Genomic DNA, 13372 nt, shown 5'->3' with positions numbered 1-13372 from the left:
AAAAACTTTATATTTTCCTTTAGCTTCATAAATAAAACACTCATTCTTCTACGTATGTCTTACACTCTGTATGCTGCAACTTCTCTTCAGGATGTAACCTGATTTCTCCCTAGGACTGGGAGAAAAGGGCATCTCTTGATGCTTTCTGCAATGCAGATGTAATTTCTGGTATAGGAAAGCAGTTTATTTATTACATCATTTGTCCAAGTATCATTTCATCTTTGTGACTAGGAGACCATCAAGCTTCAGGTAAAAGCTTGAAAGCTGAAGCACCCCTGGAAAGAAACAATGGAATACCTCCGATATTAAGGTAGCCTTGGGAATCAGGTTAAAATGCCATAAAAGGACAACTGATGCACTCACTACCAGAAAACTACAGAATTTATTGCCTATTGCCAAGACTAAAGCCAGAGTTAAAACTAACTCTATTCCATGCTTGCTGCACATGTAGCAGCAGTTTGGTATTTCAGGCTACCTCTATGCCATGACCTCTTCAGCAGCCACGAACAATACATTCAAAACCAAGCACCTGTACGAAGACTTCTCTATGCTCCACAACACACAGCTGTCAGAGGCTTGTACTCCCTAACTCAGCACATGCCTCGAAACATACATCACTTCACACAAAGACTAGGTATATTGACAGAGAAGGAACCAAATGGAGACTACTAAATAAAACCCCCCACCCCGTCTGGCTCAAGAAGGCCCATAACAGAAGGTGCTGGACACTGGGAACATACACACAAATAGGCATGTCTCCTGGCTTTCTGTACTTTACTAAATCTTCCCTAGGATTCTGCTTTTGGTCACTGTTGGAGAAAGGACACTAGACTAGATGAATCCTTCTTCTGATTAAATATGATTAAATATTCTTAAGTATTCACATTAGCACATTTGCTGTCTCTCTGTTACACAGTTTTATATATTGTACATATGAAATTAGACACATTTAAAACTGAAATTAAAAAGGCAAGGCCTTTTATGAGCTATTAAAACATCATAAAGATTGCTTTCTTGGACTTATACCTTTTATGTTGCGAATCTGCTACCTTGAAGAAATTCTGCAATTTTGATCTTTCATCTAAACATCAAATATTATGCACACACATATACACGTATGTAGCTCTACCTGGAAAGCTGGATGCTCTCCTGTGAAAGCTCTCTGTGAGCCAGATTCCACAAGTCATGAGGTAAAGCGAACACATTAAAACTGAAGATTCATTCTTCATTTCTGTATCAGCTCTTTAGAAAATTAAATACTTCCATTTGTTCAATATATTTGATCATGCCTATGCCACAAAGAGCTCAACTGTATCTTACATGAAAATCCTATCATATTTCATGTACGCTGGTATTTGACAACTGAAGTTTAACTAACCACCCTTCTAAAATGCAGCCTTTAGAACTAAATGCATATGCAATCTAAAAGCATCTGCAGTCCATGATTTAGCTCCATCCGTATCAGAAGAAAACATGGTATATCAACACTCGAAGAAAAATACAGGAACTATCACCTTCGCTTGGACATGCCCACAGGAATCTGAAAAACACACTCAATTATTTTAGAATTAGGCATCTCTCATTATCCTGCACAAAGACTGGTGATTAATCTCAAGTAATTTTTTTTGATAACTTAAGGGAGCGCAATCCCTGTGCTTCCCACAAAGTCCACTGCTTCCACACTGTATTCTTTCAATATCTAACAAAGAAAAAGTAAGAATCAGATATTTTGATCAGTTTTGCTAGTCTTGGAAAACTAGTAAAACCCCTCCTATTTGGCTCTGTTATAGACACCCATCAGAACAATCATGGACAGTGGGGAACTGAGCAGTAAATTCTTACCAAGAGAAAAGCAGACACAAGGGAAGAGAACAGGCTTGCAGTTACCACCAGAAAAATGTTCCATGGTTGCAAGAGTGGACAGGGCAACAGAAAGGGAAAGGCACTTAAGCCAACAAACTGAAGTCTCAAATAATACCAAATTTAGTACAGAATAAACAGCACTATTTCTTACCTCACCCAACAAGAACAAACAGGGACCCCGACTTGTTTTTTTGAGTTTTACAGGAATAGTGGGAGACAAGATGTCCCAAGTAACCAAGTGTGTGACCTCAAGACTATTTCTGATGTACACCACTAGGCAGAGAAGCTCTCCGAACTGGGATAAGACTGAGAACAGGCAGATGATAATAGTTTAAATAAGCTTGCGTCCTATCGTTTCTCTGAGAGGTGTTAAAAACCAAATAAAACAACCCCTAGAAAACAGAGCTTCACAGTTTACTGGGATAGAGTATCATTCAGCTATTGCCTCCTTAAATTCTTCATATACCTCAGAGGAACAAGTGGCTCTTTCAGCAGCTCTCTGAAGGCTTCACTAAAGGTTACGCCATTTTTGACAGACAAGTAACTCTCCAGCTGGTAAGTGACCAGCTGCCTATTTCCGTACATAAGCTAAGCAATTTGTCAGCACTGGAACTCAAATGCCCTTTTGCTGCTTTCAAGTCTTCTGCATTGAGAACTTGTGGTGGCAACAGCTAATCCTTTCAATAGTTCAGTCTAGGACAAAAAGATGATTCTTTCTCTGTTGTGTGTCACTAGGAAAGTTTAAGGCCAGTGTTCTTTAAGAAAGACTATTCACCCACTTGTACCAGGAACAGAGCAGTGACAATCAGGTCAATTTATCACACTAAATGCTGCATTCATTAGGCACAAATAATAACGTAACACTTTAAGTACAGACTGGGCTACAATGGACAATCAAGGAGAACGCCAACACCTCAACAACGGGAAGACTTTCTTAATAAAGCAGAACTTAGTTAACTTTGTGGAGCCATTAATTAGCTAGCTGTCCAAATAAGACAATGAATTTAATATGATCAAATCTTTGGCATATTTATGTAATTCTTATTTTCAAAAATGATTTCAAGGAGAGGACCTCCCCTTTCGCTTTGAGTTAGTAAGACAAGACTATTATATCCTCATCAATTAGCATGGTTGAACTTTTTTTCTCCCAAATAAGCCACACAACTAAGACCGATGACAATTTCAGTTATTTCAATTTCCTCACAGTTGCACACATCTGCCAGCTTGCCACAGAAGCACCATTAATAAAACCCCATGTACACAACACTTGGCTGACAACGTTTCATAATTTATAAAAGGCTGACTCACACACAATGACAGACACTTAACAACTCAGACAAGTGAACCAGTCATTGTCCATAGACACTTTGCCGCATGCAACAGAGGTTACCAGCCCCAGAGCAGGACAGCAAAGCAGCCAAGTCCTACTACAACTTTCAGACAGCTCATAAAAATAAACTGAAAACAATTTTCATATGTCACAAAATATAACAATAGAATCCAGCAAAACTTCAAAAATTCTTGTGCAAACTCTCTTCAGTATAGTGAAACATGAGGAAAGCCACTAAAAGTAATAGATTTGAGCACATACATTTTGAGAGAATATCAAATACTTTACAGTATCAGTTTTTAGTAACGCATCTCAAAGTATAAACCTATCAATTTGAGAGATTCAATTAAATATCACAACCAGACCACGAAAGAGCATCTTTTATGCTAAGCAGTAATTTAGAGTAGTAATTTTAAATTCACTAGCTGTGTAGCTTCTAGAAATTATACTTTCACTCGTGTCTTTGTACAATCAATGGTGATTTGTATTTTAGTTACCCCAATACAGTAAGTGAAGTGACTTACCATTCTTGCTGACATCCAGTTCCCTGAGATTAATGAGATTTGCAATGGATGCTGGCAATGTGGTTAGATCATTGTCTGGCAAACTCAGCTTGTGCAGAGACTGACAGTTAAAAAGTTGCTATTGAAACAAAGAAAAAAGTGAATGCGATTTTCTCTTAGTTTCTTCTATACAGCTTTTGTCTCTAATCCCTTTAAACTTCTGACCTCGCAGCTTGAAGGCCAGGCTATTTACAGTCTTTGACTACAAAAACTTGATTTAACTAGTTTTATTCAAAATTGATTAAGTTTACAATGCTTAGGAAAGCCAAACACTGCAAATGGTCACAACAAACCAGCAGCTATGCCTAACACTTCCTACAAATTCCTTCTAGTATCTCAGAAATTGTGACATGTAGTTACACATAGTCCTGCAAACATCACAAAATATTTCCCTAATAGATATGCCACGTGATAACCCAGACGTTATTACAGTTTCTTCAGAAAAGAAAAAAAATAAATTGATACATGCATTTTTTTAAAGTCATATAGTTCTGGAACAGAGGACTTGAGTAGATACTGATCTTCTCTGAAATTTAAAATTTTATTCCGTTATATCTTACTGTATTTTTTTTGCCTTCCATGCTTCCTAGCTCAAGTACACAAAAATCCAACAAAATTATGAAGAAAACAAGTGAAAGTTTGACCTAAGGATATAGAAAACTGAATCATCTATTCCGTATATATAATTCCTATCAAATACTACTAGCTCAGAGCCAGATCTATTCCTATACGCAAGGTACCTTGAGATTCTTACCCAAAAGCTTTACAAATTGACAAAACAGGGCAAGTAATATTAGTGTAATGGAAGAAAAATCCCCAAATTATATGTAGGAAGCTTACAGGTAGTACAAAAGAAGTATCTGTAAGAAAGTAGTTGAAAAGGTTCATCTGAACAATTTATGATGAATATTCCTTTCCCAACAATTTTGCATAAGATCATTCATAAATACCTCGACTTAAGTGTTCTTTTCTTTTGGAATTCTGACAAAAGATCATACAAAAGCAGGAAGCGTTATATGACTGAAAAAATCTGTCCCAATCAACATTATAGCAATGGGCTTAGTTCAACCAAAAGTTCTTGGGTCTCTCTCAATTATGAGGCCATTATTATTTCAACCACAGACCGCTGAAGAAGCCCCATGCATGTACCTTTTGCATATACCACCCCAGAACAAAAGGAACACATCGATTAGCAAGACGGACAGTTCAAGGAATGAGCTTTAACTTGCCTACTGAGGTTTCCAGTTCCTCAGAAATGTGCACCTCTTACAACTAGTTGATATTGTTATGGCTTTGAAGACTTACAAGTTACTTAGGATATTATATGGGACGCAGAACTTTGACGAGCTCCTGCGTTTGGAGCCATTCCTTTATCTCAGTACTTCAAGTAAGAATATATACTTAAAACTCATCCCTGAAAACAATAATCTGAACTCTTGGAATCATTAGAAATTTCCCCTACTTGTCAGGTGAAAGCAACTGTAGCACAAGGAATTGCAAGATCCCTAAATGAAAATGAAAGGGAGGGGAGTTTTGTATGGTGTTGACTTCGGAGTTGTTCCTTTTGTTGTTGTTCTTTTTCCATGTCTGCGTATTCAGTGATTAAGTAGATCATAATTACTGTTATTAAAAAACAGAAGTCATATAATTAAGCATTATTTTACTGCAGAATTCCAATTTCTTCCGAACAACAAAGTGAGAGGGAAAACTAAAACTGCTACAGTTTGAGATTTTCAGCTTAAATGCACACCGTGGCGCTTGCGATAAATAGGGTACCTTTTCAGATGTGATTTGGCACACGAGATGAAAGCATTGCAAATGCCCAGTCACTTTTGAAACTCGAGACTACACACCAGCACTTCGTGTAAGGCAAAGTCCTTCTCTACCACCATCTTTCTCTCCACCGCAGTTTGCTCACGCTGTACCCTCGGCCACTCAACTAAATTGAAGGAGCTATACTGTAAGAACCGATTTCTGACGTATGCTGGAGTTCTGACAAAACTGGAGGCAACTTAAAAAAAACAAAGCCACACACTGACAGGCTATTTCAGTGATCAGGTTGACAGGACGGCCTCAAACCAGTTGTGTTGTGGCATACAAAGGGTAGCAGATTGCAAAGCAGGGAGGAGAACACACTATCAGGGGCAAAGAGGAAAGGGGAAGAATAGGAACGTCTTAACCAGGCTTCAGAAAGCTGGAGATGGTCTAATAAGTATCGCACCCTTCGTCTGACATGGCTTAATTAGAAGCCTGTTTCAGAGTTAAAAGACTAAATAAAAGCTTGGATTAGGGAAAAGGCAGACACAGCTTGAAACTCTGGCTCCAAATCGGCTCGGATAATTTCAAACATTACATCAGGATCTTCTGTGGATAGTTTCAAGATGACATTTTCTCTCAAATGATTAAATAGAACACTTTCACTATGTCTTCATGACTCCCTAATCTCTCTGCTTGCTTCCTTTACAGTATTTGAATTTATATGTGGGGTTTTTACTTTTGAAAATTGAAAGGGTAGTAAAAAATAATGACCAAAATTATTTAAAAGCTGAAAAAAATTATTAGCTTCTCAAATATAAGCCCATAAGGATGACTTATTATAATGTACAAACACATGAACGTGAAGCAAGTGTATGCTATTACGGGTTCCTGCAGTTCAGCAAAGAAAAGGAAAAAGGAACAAAACGTAGATGCTCAAGCAGTCTTTCTACTCACGTGGATAATTTAATCTCAGACTAGATCAAGGCAAGAGGTAGACTGCCCACCTCTCAGTTTACTCTTGTATCAAAACTCGATTTCCTATAGGAATTGACTAATGAAATCAAATAGCGTGTAACAGAAACGGAAGATGACGCAAAGTGGTCTAAAACGCCAACACGCGTCCATTTGATCACTACAGTACAGACTTTCTTCCTCTTTTAAGACAACTAAAAGGAATTCTTTAGAGCATGATGAGTTTGGCAGGAAGATGTCTTCTTAGTTCTTATGATTTGGGAAAAGGGAATTTAATGCAAGAAGAGTTCAGAAAACTTGCTCTTTTTTTTTTTGACTAAGAAAGGTATTTTCTCCTGTTTTTTAAGCACTCAATTATCTTCTTCTCCAATGAAGAATGACACACAGGAATGAAGTTCTGAAAGAATCTGAAAGAAACCTCAAAGGCTGATACAAAGTCTTTAAAAGCAAGCTAGCAAAACCTGAAGTGATGCACTCCAGAGTAAAGAAATATCTGCTTGGGAAGAGACAAGAACAAAACAGTGGAAGTTTCAACTGAACTGTAAGAGACTTTGACAATATGTCTAGTTCTAACTTATATCTTATTAGCTCTGTTCAATGTACAAACACAGATTTTCATCGATGGCTTCTCAGGAGCATTTAAGGTTAGATTTTCAAAAGCACTCAGCTGCTTTAAGTCAGCTTTACTGGAATCCAGGGCTTCTGATAACTCTCAAGTTACTATCCTGAAACAGTTTTATTTCTTTATTTGTTTCATTCCTCTTTCAAAAAATCCAAACCAGCAAAACCTGAAGTGGTTATAGCAAACTTTCAAAAAATCCTACAAAAGCACTTTATGGTTGCCCTGTGCGACAGCAAAAATTTGCACACAATTGTGACAAAACAATTTTAAATATTAAGTCTTCCATCTAGCTACTAGGTTTTTAATCCCACCAAGGTAGGGCCTAGTAATGGAAACAAGTCTATGGCAATGATCACTTTGTACTCCTCAAAAGTCTCGCTGGCAAAAAACTTCTTTTCTCTAGTATACTCCTAATTCAGCATGCAATTTGGGTGCACGTTTCAGAACAAACAACAAATATTAATTTCTATAATAAATACATAATCAAAGTGGCATTCCAACTCTCTAGCTTTTGAACTTAAGTAATACGAGATACTTCAGAAGGTTTCTTCAGTCATGCACCGAAGAAGAAAGCGGGACTTCAAGTGAATAGATACTTCGCATTGCCGCTATCTTTTGTGGGCACAGAGATCTCAACAAGACATCAATCCTGCTTCTTCATGTGTTACCACAGATTCAAAACAATGCCACAACTTGTTGAATACAGTTAGTCAGTTTGAGCAGACACTGCCACAGAAATAAATTAGCCAGCCTCTTCTGGGATGTACCTCTCTTGGGCTGGATCAGTTGCTTAAGCAGTTTCATCCCAATTCATGCAGCAAACTAGTCAAGCTGGAACACATAAACATTCATTCTCCCAGGGCTGCTGCTTCTGGGACCAACATTTACCTAAAAATATCTGGCAAACTGCAGCCTAAAAGCTCAAGTGGGAAGCTAGACACTATCAGCGTCTACAAAGCTGATGAAGTAAAAGAGTTCATAAATGTAACTAAAAGGAAAATCACCCAACATACCTTTGGAAGCTCTTCAATCTGATTAGCATCTAGATAGAGTTCTTCCAAGGTCTTTTCAAAAGTAAAAATCTCCTTAGGCACCTGTTCCAGACTGCAGTGAGAATAATCAAGCGTAGTGACTGCTTCCTCCTCTCCACGCAGACAGCGGCATGGCACGAGCCGCACAAACAAATTCCGCTTTGTTGTCATTTTCAGGCACTGTAAAACAGAAATTGGTCGATTTAAAAAACAACACAACTTCAGAAATACTCACATGGGCAGCTTCTCAAACTTCCAATGCCCGCTAAATGCTTAAAGAAGAAAGAAGTGTATACTGATCTGCATACGTGTGTGTGTATACACATAGGAGAGACAAGGGGGAGAGAGAGTATTTATTTTCTTCTAAACACAACAGATCTGTTAGAGGCATTAAATGGGGTTAAACCACCTACAGACCCCAGAAGATTACGTCAAAAGTTACTCCGTAACTTGTCACCTGCTAACACAGCCCCACATTGCAGAGCAGCAGAGAATTTTGAAGCCGCAGTTCTGAAGTGTCGATTGTGTTTTTACAACAAAGCTTAGCACGACCTCTACAAAGGTTACTGGGATGATATTTTTGCTTAATATAATAAAATCCACCCTCTACAGAGCATTAAAATGTAGCTATAGGAAAGCTAATTTTTTTTTGTGATGAGTAAGATTAAATTCATGTACATTAACTTCAAGTCCCTCAGTTAAAGACAGAATATAACGAAAAGAATGAGTGTAATTTCTACCAACTGTTCTATCTACAGTTTAAAAGGAAAGGTTTCCAAGTGCACAGATAAAGAGTGACTTCTTTTTGCAACTCCATTTACTTTGGGACACTTCAACACATCTTGCTGTGCACACTGGAACTATGGAAACTCCACCTTGCCATGGAAATGTGTCTTTCGCCCTTTAAACTCAGTCATCGCTACAATACTCCCTTCTACGCTCCACAGCTTCCACAATATTCCCACTCAAGAGGAGACAGCAAATCTAAACGGTGCAAACTGACCAGCTGATTACTGACAGCATACACCAGCCACATTCTGCCTCTCTCCTCCTCAGCAAGAGCACAAGTTTAGGTCTCTTTCCTCTAATTAGCAACGAATTTTCACAAAATTCAGAAACAAGCGTCTTCAAAACGTCATCAAGTTTCAAGTTTGGCTGAAATCAGATGACAGACTCAACAAGTTTTCAGGAAGGGCCGACATGCGCACACAGACGACACGATCATTTCCTCAGGAAATTGGTCTAAAACTACAGACTTTTCCAAAACAGCACCGAGTACTTATTTTCTCAAACTGCCAAGACTCCAAACTAAAATATGCGCTTTTTTAATCTCCATTTTTTTTGGAATTGCAGAAATTATATTTCAACTTCTGCATTGGTGACAGGAAACTTTCTTCGCCCAGTGCCAAAAAAGTCTTTCAGACGCATTTAGCAGACTGCACTTCAACTTTCAGACGGTATGTTAGTAATACAGGGAGAAAATAAAATACCGTGGCCACTGCACTATATGAAGTCACGGGCTGCCAGACTCCCTCTTCTTACTAAGACAAGAAAAAAAGGCACACATTGGGGTTTTCCTTTATGAGCAGCTAGCTTGCCACGTACTTCACAGAATGTTTCATTTATATGACAACAGGTTGAGGGACTGCTGTACTTTAGCATCTTCTCTAAATAGAAGTACAACTTATCACTCAAGCTGGATACAGTCCGATTCTACACCCATCCGTTAAAAAGATGGAAGAAAACTCTTCATTACAAGAGTGGCCTGGCAAGACTTCCTTTTCTAACAATGCTTCAGTGCTGCTAGGATTTTGTTTCATGTTGATTATCTATCAGAACACTTCACACTGCCCATAAAACTCCAGCCATGTGATTTAAACAAAAAGTGACCTAAAAATAAAAATATTTAACTGTATTGCAATGTGAAGAGTTTAGAGACTGCAAATTCCACGCTGGGGATTTCCACAGAATGGGGAAGTCAGCAAAAGAGACAGCATAACCACCTTCCGCTTCTTCCACAGGCACAGGCTCCAGCAGGATGTCCTCCAGCCACCCACAGCCAGATGCCAAAGATGCTATGGAACCTGACGTGCTCACTGGGTCAGAGCTGCCCGCACCTTCTCCAAGCCTCAGAGGCTGCACGTCACGACGCAAGAGGAATTCCACGGCCAACATCTACAAACGAAAAAGCCCTTCGCAAAAAGAAATATCGTCTCATTTTCTTATTACTTCAGAGATCTGCAGAGCTGTGGAAAAACACACCACTTCAGGAAGAAGCACCAAGAGCAGCCTCTTCAAACCGCAGCACAAACAGAAGAACAATATGCCTCGGAAACAAGGACTGGAAGCAGAGATTGTACATGTGAGTTCATTACCAGAAGTCTGGCAGGGAAAGACACACCTGTATCCTACTAGCTGGAGCCATCAACAGGTTCACTCCATCCAGTCATTTAAACTTCTGAGAATTATATTTTGGTTTCCAGAACATGAAAAAGTTCACTACATGGTTCATAGAAATAACAAGGTAAGATACTCTCTTTCATTCAAATCCCCCAAAACCAGCATACATTACACTGTTTGCCCCTGCTTTTTCAGTGCCTGTCCTCTTCACACCTAGCCTTACTTGCTCAGGTCTCAAAAGTTTTGGAAGCAACAAAACTCAGAGGGCCTAGCAACGCAAAACACACATACCTAGTTTTCCTAACTTACGCCTTTATTCTGTAAGAGAGATCTTGAGCTTTTGGGGGGTTGCGGAGGTACTGTTCCACATCAGAGACGGCTGCCAATACCAGGAAATGGGTGCGACAGGATAGTCCCAACAAGTATTCCACACTGCCACTGTTCTGCAATATGTATTTTTATAGACAGACAGTCAGACACCGTCTCTCTGCCTGTCCACCTATCTTGTGGTCAGTTGCCCAAGCAGAAAAACTGTAAAGGAGGAAAGGAAGGATGTGCTACAGAAGAGAGTCCCACTGTTGTAATTATAATCGCCAGAGATAGGAAGGTGTGACGTTGCACAGAACGTGTGCTTTCCTTGTATTACTCAAAATAAGAACTTCTCCTTGGATAGTCTGGGTGAATACACAGAAGGTAGAAGGGAACACGAAGTATAGCATTGCTTCCCTTCCCACAAAACAGGGAAGTCTAACAAGCAGAAAACCTTTTGTTTCATAATACACCACAACATCAGACCACCTGAAGGCACCAAATCAAACAGTGTAAAATTGCTTTGCAGATCTACAATACTGTCATGACCTATTTTTCTCCACCACTTAACAACTCCAAATTTTTATGAGGCAGATCTACTAAAGAACTCAGACGAGGGGGGAAAAAAAATCCAAAACCAAAACCCCCTTGTTCCCTAAACCATCAAAACCTAGACAGAAGTTTACCTCAGGTTCAGTGGTCACAGCTAACAGAGCAAAAAGTCACACAGTTGGGTTTTTTTATTTCTTGAAGGAATAGGAAGGGAAAAACGTCACTCTATAATCAGAAGCTTTTCTCTGAAATCATTAAAGGCTCAAAAGTCGGAAGGTGTAAGGGAGAATTAGGTGCATTCTACTTCTGAAGACTTAAACTACTACCCCAAAAAATTCGGTGTTAAAAAAATACCCAGTTTAAATTGATACGTCTGCTAATTATAAACTATCGGATTTCTGATCATACTTTTTTTTGCTCCATCAATCATTTTTAGCATTCATTTCACACCTCCTCTCCCAAGCTTATTTGAGGATCACACCTAAGGATCAGAGATACTGTAGTATCAGTAGGAAACTCAAAAATGAGTGCTTTAAACTACACAGATACGTGTATTTCAGTGAAGTATAGTCTTCGCTCATTCATATAAATTAACTGTGACAGTAATAGGAAACAAATTCCACAATAACTACACAAAATGGGACAAAGGTAAATGTTATCTATTGACCTGCCTATATCCCGAAGGTAGCAACGACAATGTAGACAGGTTTTCCTCTACAGCTTCAATGGTGGTGAAGGCTAATTATTCTGTGAAGTCTCAAATTTGTGAGAAAAATTAAGTGTTTTCTGATATATGTATGGTAGTGTATAGACGTACGGTATAACGGTAGTGCTTAACCAGTACGATCAAAGAGAGAGGGACACAGGAGTTCACAACTGAAAGATGTGTTGCTGTGAAACTGTACACAATGGACTGGACATAACGTATGTCAAAGCTTCATCTTATTTTTTCTGCCTTATATCTAGATAACTAGAAAGATAGATATCAGTTCATAATAGTCTCTCCCGTTTGAGACCATGAAGGACTTGGAGCACTTTAAAGTTTTAGAATTGATAAGCAAGACCAAACTGATCAAGAGGGATTACGGCACTTGTTCAAGAAGGCCACAATATCCAATAAAAAAACCTTAAAAATCAGTTCTTCTGTTTTGAAATTGAGGGTTCTCTGCTTCCAGATACATGCTTCCTCCTCCCCAACTCATCAAACAGCACACAAAGCGTCTACTACCAACCTCTGATTTAATTATACCTATCAGCCCTCCCCCATTTAAGCAGTCGTTGGTGCTTGCTAAAAGCCAGTGAAGAACCAGGTGGAAAATACTGTATAATTAATCAATATCCAGAAAAATATTATCTCAGAAGCTAAGGCAAAGCAAAGACTATAACTCTATCAGATCTACACTGTAACAACAGCAGACTGTATCTACTTGGGGGGTTGACCTTCACTGGCTGACAGGTGCCCATTGAGCCACTCTATCACTCCCAACTTCTCTACCTCCTGCCCCCAAGCAGTGCAGGGGAATAGGGGCTGCAGTCAGCCCATTACATGTTGTCTCTGCCTCTCCTTCCTTCTCACACTCTTCCCCTGCTCCAGTGTGGGGTCCTCCCACAGGAGACAGACCTCCACAAACTTCTCCAACATAAGTCCTTCCCACGGGGTCCAGTTCTTCAGGAACTGCTCCAGCATGGGTCCCTTTGGGTTCACAGGTCCTGCCAGGACCCTGCTCCAGCATCAGCTTCCCACAGGGTCACAGTCTCCTTCAGGCATCCACCCACTCCAACGTGGGGTCCTCCACGGGCTGCAGGTGGATATCCGCTCCACCATGGACCTCCATCGGCTGCAGGGGAACAGCCTGCCTCACCAGGGTCTTCACCACAGGCTGCAGGGGAATCTCTGCTCTGGTGCCTGGAGCACCTCCTCCCTTTCCTTCTTCACCAACCTTGGTGTCTGCAGGGCTGTTTCTCTCACATA

The 13372-nt window shown here is 39.6% G+C and overlaps 1 protein-coding gene across 6 annotated transcripts in view; it reads right to left on the bottom strand.

Annotated features, from left to right (window-relative positions):
* Positions 1 to 13372, bottom strand: part of ERBIN (erbb2 interacting protein) — a 118654-nt gene that overhangs the window by 64496 nt on the left and 40786 nt on the right. For all 6 annotated transcript variants that reach the window (XR_011050190.1, XM_068424112.1, XM_068424115.1 and 3 more), the window contains 2 exons: positions 8122 to 8319; positions 3718 to 3835 (listed from right to left, as the gene is read on the bottom strand). Coding sequence is in view for 5 of the 6 variants with exons in the window: in XM_068424112.1 (XP_068280213.1) it covers positions 3718 to 3835; positions 8122 to 8310 (307 nt within the window). In the remaining variant the exon portion in view is untranslated. The remainder of the gene's footprint in view (positions 1 to 3717; positions 3836 to 8121; positions 8320 to 13372) is intronic.

Source organism: Nyctibius grandis, chromosome Z (assembly GCF_013368605.1).
Source record: "Nyctibius grandis isolate bNycGra1 chromosome Z, bNycGra1.pri, whole genome shotgun sequence".
Taxonomy (NCBI): Eukaryota; Metazoa; Chordata; class Aves; order Nyctibiiformes; family Nyctibiidae; genus Nyctibius; species Nyctibius grandis.
The sequence above is the reverse complement of the archived record's forward strand: the minus strand, read 5'-3'. Positions and strand labels throughout refer to the sequence as shown.